Source organism: Charadrius vociferus, unplaced genomic scaffold (genome assembly GCF_000708025.1).
Source record: "Charadrius vociferus isolate BGI_N301 unplaced genomic scaffold, ASM70802v2 scaffold19, whole genome shotgun sequence".
Lineage (NCBI taxonomy): Eukaryota > Metazoa > Chordata > Aves > Charadriiformes > Charadriidae > Charadrius > Charadrius vociferus.
In genome coordinates, this window is record NW_009650173.1 from 3,341,818 (window position 1) to 3,353,629 (window position 11,812).

Genomic DNA, 11,812 nt, shown 5'->3' on the forward strand with positions numbered 1-11,812 from the left:
CGGCGCCACGTCTGCAGAGCGGCGCGAGCCGCCCAACCGCCGCCCAACGGCCGCCCAACGGCCGCCGCGCGGGTCCGAGCGGTTTGTGGAGAAAAGCAGGAGAACCCCGTCGGCCTGGGCAAAGGGGGGAACTTAGGGTCCTCTCCCGCCCGTCTGCCATCATAACGCGCTACGCTTATACCGCTGAAAACTCACGTCGGCACAAAATAGCGGATCGTTTCTGTTTCTCTCGTGTTCTGTGGAGTTTGTCCATCCAGAATATGAGGTTGATGGTTTCTGCTGTCATCCTGAATTGGTTAGGAAAGGACAAAAGTATGATTATTTTTTTTTCTTCTCAAGTAACAATAAGTCTACAAGTAAAAACAAAACAAACAAACAAAAAACCCCATCCCTGTGGCTCTGTCTTGGGTGTTACAGCAAGCTGGTATCCAAAAAAGGTAGAAACCCAAGGTTGTCAGTACACTCAGAGGATATTTGTTGTAACAGGGTCAGTATGACCGTGAGGGAAGCAAACTCAGGATCCTGAAAATTGCAGGAGAAAGGAAGCCCAAATCATTTAGTATAGAAAAAGGTTTGGTGTTTTTTTTTTCTTTAAATTGCAATTTATTTTGGTCCAGATTGTAAAAGCCTAGAGGGAGGTAACTGAAATTTGCACCTAGTATATTTCCTTTTCCTGTGTTATATCCTTAATTCACTAGTAGGGAGGATTGTTGTTGTACGCAACATGTTGCACGTTAATGATCCCGTTGCTGAGGGCTCCTATTTTAAACTATAGGACCGAACTGTGGATCTGAGCACCACCACGGGGGCTCGTCTGTCCATCCTTACTTAGGACCTGAGGGTACTACCGGTTTCAAATTGCAACGTCTGACTTGTCGGCTCGGTCCACAGGGTATACAAACCATGTCCATGATGTGGCCTTTGGCTGTGGCGTTAGCACTGACGTGCAAGATGTTGAACCCGACCACAGCCTCCTCTCTGCTGCTTTTACCCCAGTAGACACCTTTTGGACCCAAACCTCGTGTGTAGCCGAACCGTGCTTGGCACAGGGCTTGGCTGTAATGGCAACAAAAAGGTGGTGTCAGAGACTTCCACATTTGCTGGTTTCTGCCTTTTGTGACTCGCGCAAAGCGTGAATGAGAGCCATGCAAGGCTAGTGGTGGGTTTGCTTCGGAACCATTGGTGACAGCAGCAGATTTCAACCATTTAAACAGGTATGTTGGTTTGTTACTTAAGTCTAGACAGAGTGAAACACTAGTGCATTCTTTTCACTTCAGTCATGTGAGCTGCACTTTGGTTTAGGCCTGGACAGACTGTCCTCCAAATGTAGCTGTACGTCCCCAGCTGACCAAGTGCTTCAGTGCTGTTTTGGTGAGAACTGTGATATCCATGTGGCAGCTTGAAAATGGGTCAGCTGATCATACCGTGTTTGAGTTTACAAAAGTGATGAGATGCAATGCTTTTATTGGTTTGGCTGTTGTTGTTTTTTATGAAGCATATACCTGTAAAAAGTTTTTTAGTATTTTTGTTAGCATATTCAGGAATCTCATATTTGTGCAGTAATTCAGATACAGCTTTTTTTTGTGTCTCAGTCTTGTAATGTTCCTGTCCCTGGTTCCTACATGTATAGTATGTTTCAAATGTTATTCCAGAGGTGAGGCTGTGCTGAGGTGCTGAATTTTTACCTTTTCGTTCTATGTGGTGCTAGAGTGTGCTGCTAGTTAAAAGAGGTCATTTGCATAAGTAACAGGTATGTTTTACTGCTCATTCAGCCCATCAGTGTTGTAACATTGTCACTTGATATTTGATCTTAGTAGCAGAGGGATATTAAGTTATTTGAGGCATGTGGGAAATTAATCTATATGTTCTGTTGTCAGAACAATTTGGAGCTGCTTCTGTGAGAAAAGCTATGGTAATAGCAATGCAGAATGGGCTAAGTGCATACATGGTCATTCATTTGAAAGCCTCCAGACATTGGGAAGGTTTGCCTTAGGGATATAGGTTCTAGCCATCGGAACATTGTAATTTTCCCCTGTGTTTGGGTTCAAGTATGAGCGATCCCAGAAATGCAGTGATCTTACTAAAGATGGGAAATCATGAGTGTTCTCATTCCTCTAGACTGGGCTTGGGACCATCGGTAATAACAATAAAAAATTGATTGATCCAATATGACTTTTTGTGGAAGAGGGAAGATATTGTGATTACTTGTCCTTAGAGGACTGAAGTCTTAGATTTTAATGCTGAGAATAGACTGCATGTTCAGTCAAAACAGTTGTTGATTCGGTCAGTCTTAGTGTTGCCAGATATTTGTATCACTCAGATTAACGTTACAGATTTTGCCGTTGGGCTATTGTGACGTCATCAAACACCTCCAACTCGCTATCCTCTGTGAAAAGTCACGCCTTCTACTTCTTCTACTCAATTCACAAAATCCAGAAGTTTTCTCTTAAACCCTTTATCCACAATACTCGTTTCTTAAAATACTGAATAATTTTTTTTCTAAGATACTGGTATTTTCTGGTTTGGTATTACTATGAACGTCTCTGCTGAGAGAAACCTTCTGCTACTAAAAGACTAATATTAATCAGGTTTAGAGTTTAAGGCGCTATTTTCGTAATCCACACTTCTTTCCGTAACGCATCTAAGTTTTATACGCATAAGGTTTCTTTGAATCATTGCAAAATACCAGGTCTGCAACATCGACAATGTTTTTTAGCAATACATTTATGCAGCAGCAGGCATGCTGGGTAGTTTATAAGCTTTTAATGAAACGCTGGCAGATATTAGGGTTTTATGGGCTGGAAAACAGTGCAAATCAAAGAGCTTTGCTTACTGTTTATAGCATTTTTCCCCTGAATCTAACAATATTTATCTCACTTTTTCCATCTTGCATTTTGCTCTTCACATATTTACTTTCCCTTTCACTGATATATTTACAGTCAACAAACTATTTTGGATGAAATATACTTAGAGCTACAACATGCCCATCATCACGTGGGTCCAGTTACCTGGATAAAGCCTGAGATGACTTGTTCATATCCTACTTTGTCTTTGGTCTGCATTTATCCTAATGAGGGTACACTTATATCTTGCATGTTTAGTCAGTGTTTCTGGACATCATTAATTGTACCTCTCCTGAGGCCACATAAATGACCCCTAAGGGATGTCATGTTTTCTGACTGCCTGCTGGCTAATACCTGTTTTATCATGCTTTCAGTAGCAAAACTCTTCTCAGAGGACATAATCTCTATTAGTATGTTTTCCAAGTCCCATCTGCTAAAATAGTCACAACACTCATTGGTGTCATCGTGTAGCTTTCTAAGTAAAGACTTTGTGTGCTCTTACGTTTAAAGTCCATGTTAAAACTAGAATGAGATTCAGGCCTAAACACTGAGTCATAGTTTGTTTTGAAAGAATACGGTGACAGTAAGAGTGATGTAGCACCTAACAATTCTTAGAGTGCAAATACATCTTCGGTGAAAAAGTCAGCCCCCAAAACTGCTTGAAATCTTCTGCCTCATCTAAATCTTTATGAACTGTGCAGCTATCCTAACTGTCATGCAAAGACACACTTATCCTGGCTGATTCCTGGAGCTGATGCTTTTTTTTCTTCTGTCCTTTGCAAAATTCATTTGTTTATTTCCTGCTCGTGTAGAGTGCCTCATGGAGCTTCGCTCCATTTACATAGAGATCCCTATGTAAATAGGTAAAAATATGATACACTTACTGGTTTTCTCATCAACAAATCGAGTACATTTCAAAGTCTCATGTAGCTATGATTAATAGTCCCCTGAGGCAACCTGGAGGAATGAGAGAGCAGATTTAACTCAGCAGTCCAGGCTCTCATGGTGGCACTTTGTTATCAAGGAGTGATGGTTTTCTGGGGCTGTATGCTGAAACACAAATGAGCTTAACTTACTGATGGTGAGTGTAGGGAGGTACCAGTACCATCATTCATAGGGTCAGTGTGGCAGACTACCCGGTTTCCCAGGAAGAACTGGGGAAGGCTGTGGCTAGGACTAGAGCCTATTTCAGCACTGAAAAAATGCATTCTGCAGCTCAGTTAGGGATAATGGTGATCTTTGATGTTAAGTCTGTTAATAGGAGGTAAAGATAAATATCTGTGAGAGGCAGATGATTTCTAAGTAAGCAAAAGAATTTGGTTTTCAGAGAAGCTAGAAATGGAAAATGTAACAATTTTTCTCCTCAATTCTACTATACTCATTAAATCCAGAATAACTAAATTATAGTGTTCCCCTGTACACAGAACATATGATTGGTTTGGATGGATATGAGGCTAATGTATGTCACCTCAAATTAAATTATAGAAACCTATTTTATATTTTCCAGATTTATACTTTACATTCCAGTTAGGCTAATATGCTTTACTCAAATCATAGCAGCAGCACTATTTTTGAAAACTTTGTCTCTTCCTTAGGGCAGAGAACACCTTCATCAAAGTTCTTGAAAATTTTCTATTGACACCAAGAGACTGCAGCTCAAGCTGGTTGTATACAGCATTGCTGTATTTTATTAGAAATGTAATTGTAGCAGTATTTCAGAATGGACTTTTTATGTCTAATTTATTTTGGATGATCTAGCATTAGACACCCTGTATTTCTACTTTCAGCCCAATTCTGCTAGGTTTTTAAGTGTTAATTGCTCTCTTCAGCTTGGGTGGACTGTAAATTTTGTCTCAGCTCCTGTAGGAAACTAGAAGTTAAGAGATCAGAGCATAATCAGATCCCATTCTGCAAATAGGAGCAGAATCATTGCAGGAGGGGAAGTGGGGGAACTTCCAGAAGAACCACTTTGATTAGACTTAGTTTTGGCTTGTCCTGACTAGCTGCTTCATCTCAACACCTTGTCCCTGTTCTTTTTTCTTTTTTTTTTTTTTAATGGGTGTAGTCTACATCACTCCCTCCTCCTTCTCTTCTCTTAATCTTTTTGTGCCTAGCTTGCCAGAAGCAAGTTTCTTGACATAATCTACCAAAAATAATCATGCCAATACTATGAGGTTGAGAATCTTCTTTGCTCTGTCTGGTACACCACTTCTCTTGCTCTGTACCTTTGTCATCTAATTGTACTGTAAACTCTTTGAGCAGGGATTTTCTACTGTTTCTACTGATTAGTTTCTGGTTACTACTACTGGTTACTGCTTCTAATGATTTTCTACTGAACCCATGCAGTGTCTGGCTCACATGGGCATGGTCTGAGTTGACCCTTAAGGTGCTGTTGTCAATAAGCATAGTTAGCAACCATTTTAGATCATTCAGGAGCAGTCTTGAAGTTATTCTCTTATCAGAAATCTTTGTGATTAGTGTTTTTTCCAACGTTTACATTTTCAAGTGTATAAAAAGATCCTTTGCTTCTGACAGCATGAATCTGTGCGCTGTATGTGCAATTTGCCCTGGTAATTACTTATGTGTGGTGATAACCATAGCAACATCCCAGGTAGATAATGTCATGCAAATTACTGCAGCTCCAGGGATGGAAGATGTTAATACAAGTATGTACTCGCACCCCTGGTCTTCAACATTTTGCAGTGACTCTCCCTTCTCCTCCCCCATACATGTTGTTTTGTTTTTTTTTTTATTTCCCTTCCTCACTATGATCAGGAAGGAAAAGAAAACCTCTTGCTATTTTTCTCATTGGTATTCACACAGAGGGAGGGGGAGGGTGGTCCTTCAATGTTTCTATCGTGAATAATTTTGTATGCACAGTGGAAATTCCACAGTGTATGTAGGGCATAAAAGTCTAGAGACTTGGATACACTGCAGGGCCGTGTTGTGCTTAAACCCAAGTTCTTGCATTTGTAAACATGGAGCATGAGCTTGTGGGCATGGAATTGTAGCCACAGATGTTTGGACTGAGGTGTAAACCTCCTCAAATCATTTACAGAGGATATGGGAGAGCAGCTTTGTTTTTCAAGGCAGACATGCTGTGGCTGAATACTTGTCAGGGACAGTGCGTTGTTACTGAAATGAAGAAATACCAGAGAGGAAGCTGCTAGCAGTTGTCCTTTGTTTGGTCATAAGTAAGAGAAACAAAAAAATCTGTATGAATGCTGATCTGCATACGCACTAGTCCTTGTGTAACCTTAGAACCCTGGAGATATGAAAATAAGATAAGCCTCTAACCTGTAACTAGAGTCTTTTGTTAAAAATATAGAAAAAGCAGGCAAGAAAATTGGTTAAGTGAAGGTTTTGCTTTTCTGGTGAAGAATGAAATTGTTGCTGAGTTCTTTTTGCTTTGTGGTTAAAGAGTGGGAATGTGGGCATTAGTCCTGCAGTCAGTGCTGAAATTACTGATTACCGAGGGCTGCGCTGCCCCAGCCGTTGAATGAGGAAATACCCTGATTAAAGAGAGTGGAGATTTGTAGAGAGTCAGAGAAAGACTGCAGGCAGCCAGAAGCACATATGTAGTCAGATCCCAGTTTGTAAGGAAAATGTTCCCAAAGCAAGCTGGGAAGCTTTAGGCCAGCACTGAATTGTCTTCATCATAAAAACACTGTCTCTCTCAAACAGAACCATGGTGGGGAGTGGAAACAAAATTATTGAAGTCACTGAGCAACTTTATTTGTACTAGAGGTAGTAGACGTAGAGAGTGTTAATTAATTGGAGATTAAAATACTGCCAATCTGTATCCCCTGGTATCTGTACAGAGGTGTTTGCCACTCTTACAGGTCTGCCTACAAATCCCTGATTGTAAGGTTTAATCTTTTCCCCTCTAATTTCTCTGTGAATTAGCAATTCAATACTTTACCCAATGGTAGCACTGATAGCACTTTTCAGTTGTGCCAGCCTGCCAAGAATTGCTACTGATGCTGGTGGAATTTGAAAGGTACCCATGTCTGGGTAATCCAGTTTGTTGTTAAACCTTGCAACAGCACTTGGAGCTACAGACTCCCCTGATTTACTCTGGAGTTTTTAAAAATGGCATCTGCTAGATTGCCTACCGAAGAAAAACTAACTGCACCAGAAAAAAATAAGGGAAGTCAAGCATTTTATCATCTGACAGAAACTATTGAGCCTAATTGTCTGCTGGAGGTTTTGCCTGTCTGCCTACTTTGCATATAATGGACATTTCTTTGTCATTTCTGAATTCAGCATGTGATTGTCTGAGGATGGCCTCTCCTTAGACTCCATATCACATTGAAGGGAACAGTAGATGCCTTGGAATTATATGGATAGCCAAACTGAGGTCCTGGCAAGTTAAATACACACTCTCTTCAAAATAAAATTCATAATGACAGCACTGGTAGACCTCCTGAAACCTTGTTTATAGGCCAGTTTCTTTGACTGACCAATATCACAGCCAGACAAAATGCTTGACTGTAATTATCCAGTCCTCTGCTTTCCATGGCTAGGATGTCTTCTTCAGGACTGGACTGACCTCTTCATAGATAAGTTCAGGGGACAGTGGGGATCATCACTGGCATATTCTTTCATTTCCCTGTGGTCTTGCTGTTAAAGTGTGTATCTCTATGGTTTTGATTTACTATTATTCACAGAATGAGGTATTATTAACACTGTATTGTAAAGGAAAAGCCTGCAAGTAACCTAGGAATGTCTGCGAAATGGTGTCAGTTGTTAATGAAACTCATAGCACAGGCATTCAATTGAAGATCTTACAAGTTCATCTCAGAAACTGCTGACATTGCAAAGCTTCCCTCAGTGCTGCAGTATCATTCCAACACAGGGAAGAAGGTGTGCATGAGAAAAGATTTGCCTAGGTTAGTGCCACATGGGGGGTTAGCATTGGGTATAATGATTCTGGTTCCCTGGTCTGGCAAGGGTGTTGCCTTCCTCCCTGTGCTACGTAGTCTCTATGTTTTCATTTGCTTCTAGCTAAGGTAACCTGCCAGCGTGTGAAAAAGCACTATATTAGCCAGCTATGCAGTTTGTATTTAACAAGTGGGTATATTTTATCAGAAAGCAGAGGAAATAATAACATCAAATTCATATGTCAAAAAAGCATAGGTGTTTAATAAATATTTGGTGTGCATGATTTTATTTACTGTCTCTTCTCCTCGCTTTTTCCGCCTCGCCAGTTGCTCACCTTTGCTAGTTTATGACACGATGTTCAAGGAAATATTGCATTATCACATGCAGCAGACATCAATGAAGAGAAATTGGCTTGTCATCAATAATAATTGTAAAACCAGCCCTACAATAAACCCTGCTTTGGGCCACAATCTCTGCCTTCTGGGTGCAGAAGTGAAACAACGTCCACAGCTCTCATCTGTTGCTCATTTTTAACCCAGGCTTAAAATCTCCATGTGCAAAGGCCAAGTGTAGACGGGGCCCATCACAGAGCTGAGAGATGCATAAAGGCCGTAGCTGCAGAGCAGCCTGGAATGAAGGCATCCAAGGGAACAGGGGAACTCAGCTTTCTTTCCTACCTCTTTCTTAGGGTACCATTAAATGGCAAGCTTCTGGTTAAGACAGACCATTTTGTGTCTGTTGTGCCAGGGGAGAAATGGCACAAAAAGCCCTGGTGACAGTTCACTTCCTGAGGCACCCATGGTTTCCTCCGTTACCCCTGTAGGGATTTCTGAAAGGCTGGCATGGCTATGAGCAACTGTGGCTGTGGGGAAGGTGTTCCAGTGATTGCCTCCAGGTTCCTCCTATCTGTCAACCTTCAAACCTGACAGTGATTTACCTGCTTGGGTTAAGGTCATCATTTTGATGTATACTGGGGCCTGACAAAATAGCTTGCAATTCTAAAGCAAGCTACAGCAGAGGTGCTGCAGGCTTGCACCTCGGTGGTTTGGGGTGTAAGTAGAAAGAAACATGAACACTCAGCCCTCAGTAGGCAGCTTGGCTTTCTGGGAGAAGCAGAACAGGGCTGGCTTGGAAATTAAAGGAGGAAACTGCTTCTAAGTTTAGACATTTTCTATTGATAATATATAGCACAATTACCCACTGAAATTAAGCTACCTTAGAATAGAGGTGTACCAATTGCAAAAGGGGTCTGTCCAATATCCACTGAACTCAGCTGAAAGCATTTTAGTAACTTTAGTGAGTTTAGTATATTTGTCAACAGCGGAAAAAAATGCTGTGCAGCTTTTAGGACAGGAAGTGCAGTATGCTGTAAGCAATATGAATTCCTTTTCCTCTTTTTTGGATCGCTAGTTTTTATTTAACTTTATCACACAAACAAATCATAAACTGCACGCAACCTGAAATGCAGACATAATGTCCATTACTGTGATAATAGAGAAGCTGTGCTCTTTTAACCAGCAGATGAAATAGAAATAGGCATATTGAATGAGTTCTTCTCAGTGAAACATTCAACTTCCTTATTTTTCTCCTTGTTTTTCCAAATCTTTAAATTCTAACTTGACCGTTAAGGATACAAAAGTGTAATTACACTAAAATATGCTTGCAAAGGACAGCACATCAAGTAAATTTCTTCAGACAACAACATATGGATGTCCAAAGACTTGGTTGAAAGGCTTTCATACAGGGCCTTGCACTTAATACTTTTTCTGAGTTTTGTTGTAGATTGGCTATTTGGAATTTACAAACCATTCAACCAGAATGCACAACAATTGCAGTTTGGAGTGTGTATAAATAGTACTCATGTAAGAAAGGTTAGCTGCTTAGGTATATTAATTAAAGGAAGTCTACATTTCCAATTATTGCTTTGTTTTGTATTCATCAAGGCCGCAGCACGCCAGTTCCTAACTGATCACAAGTATGGCAAACTAGATAGGCAAAGCCAAAACATCTACGGAAAAAACATATTAACTAGTTCCAGAATTGTGAAATGAATAGGAGATCATTCAGATAAACTGAGTTATGAACTGAAACTAGCTATAGTACACAGTCGTAAATGCCAGTGAACCAGACAAGCTAATTCCTTGCCTGTGAAGTAATGTTGGAATGCATATTATATGCAGTTCATGTTTAAATATAAGTATGGGATTGCCTTTTAGGTTGTGAAACAGAATCATATAGGCAACAAGCATTACATCTAGGGTCTTCTATGAGTGAAAACTGTTGTGTCAAATACGGTTAGTTTAGTAGGGTTGATGGGCTTTATTCAACGTTCCTAGAATTTATCTGCCAAGCATAAATAATTATTTAACAACTAATAGGGCAAGGCCAGAAATATAATAGCTTTTATGTTGAAATTAACATCAAGTGATCTGTAGACATCTGCTAAGCAAGCCAAATGTGGTGTATGTGCTGTATGTTTTGCCTCACTGCCTCAAAATAACAAGGAGTGCTTATATTTGGAGGGGCAGTTTTCCTTTTTGCGGTGGATAAAAAAATGCTCTGATAGAAAATCACTTGCACTGTTAGGATCAAGTGTGTGATGATCATTAAATAGCCCTACAAATTTAAATAATGCTCGATGCTGAGATTTCAGCCTTGCAAATGCTCGTTTCCTGATGTGTGCTTAGTGTTGTTCAGAAGGAAATGGAAGTCCTTTTTTGTTAGAAAGAAAACAAATTATCATCTAGTGCATTCCAGCCTTTAGCTGTTGCAGCTTTCTGGGGTCCAGTAAAAGTGGGAGGCTGGGCTCCAGTGAATTTATTTTTCCAAAATGACCAGAAGGGTGAGGGAAGCATAAGAAAAGCCACAGCATCGAGAAAGCCTGAAGAAGTTCCAAGTAGTAAAGACTCCTTCCAAGTAGATAGTCGCTGTTGCCTTGCAGAGATCTGCATTGTGTGTGTAAGTGTTCGGGTTATGTGGATGCCAGAACAGAAACTGTACTGCCTTGTGCTTGGGAGCACTACTGTTGGCATGGTTTGTTTGCTTTACTGGCTGTTGCAGTTCATCTGCTTTCACGGCCAACCATTCGATCTTTGGCATCTTCTCTAGGGGTCTTGGCCTTTCCTCTGTCTTAAAAGTATTAGAAGGAGGTTGAATTGCTGAGTGGGAAGCGTAATCTTTGTGAGGCAAACTCTAAAGATGTTAGTAAGCTGAAAGGACTGCACTGGCAATTTACCGTGTACTATGCAGGAATGAATGGGAGACTCATATTCATTGTACTTATGTATGCTCAAGTTCTTTATGTCCGTATTTAGATCTATTAACACAATACGATTAAGCCAACTTGACTTTCTTGAGTGAACAAAGCAGTAAATGGCAGAGCCGCAACAACAGACCCCATAAATGTGTACTACCACCAGCAGCATGACTAACACTGGACCCGAGATCCTGTGGGGTTTGGCAGTGACTCAGAAGACGCTGTTCTGAACAAGCTGGATTCCCTTTCGTACAGGAGCCTTGGCACCAACCTCACTGTAAGCTGGCTCGGGCTTTTATGGGGGCAATGAAGGCTGGGCTCTGTGCTGGACTCTGTGTCTCTGCCCCAGGCTTTCCTGAGCATGGGAGTGCAGCCTCGGGCTGCCCTGGTTCATGCTGCCAGGAATCCCTGGGGATTTGTCTGCCAGCTGGGTTAGCCAGAACACACAGTGCTCCAGCCAAAGTCAACTTCCCCCTGTAAAGGCAACCACGGTGAGGAAATGTCAGATGCTGGCTGTGCCAGTTCTCAAACCATGGCTCACCCTTTCCAGCAGGGATTTCCCCAGCAGAGAAGTGGCAGCAATCTCTACCCTGTGCTGGCAACTCCAGAGGACAGAGGTAGAGGAACAGGACGAAGTGTTGGGGGAAGAGAGCCATTGCATTGGCAAATCCAGACTTCTTCACAAGAGACCAGGTTTTGACTGTGACATTTTTTCTCTGCTGCTTCAAGGCACACATGATGAGAAGGAAGAAATCCCCTTTGCAAAGGCCTCTTCTTGTATTTCTGTATTGGAGCAGCACACAAACGAGTTAGGAGTGTTCTGAAGCAG

The 11,812-nt window shown here is 41.3% G+C and overlaps 1 protein-coding gene across 1 annotated transcript in view; it reads right to left on the reverse strand.

Annotated features, from left to right (window-relative positions):
* RCN1 (reticulocalbin 1, EF-hand calcium binding domain) overlaps window positions 1–11,812 on the reverse strand; it is a 151,239-nt gene that overhangs the window by 12,426 nt on the left and 127,001 nt on the right. Inside the window, exons 4-5 of the mRNA XM_009892704.1 lie at window positions 903–1,056; window positions 196–287 (exon numbers count right to left, since the gene is read on the reverse strand). Of these exons, the coding sequence (XP_009891006.1) occupies window positions 196–287; window positions 903–1,056 (246 nt within the window). The remainder of the gene's footprint in view (window positions 1–195; window positions 288–902; window positions 1,057–11,812) is intronic.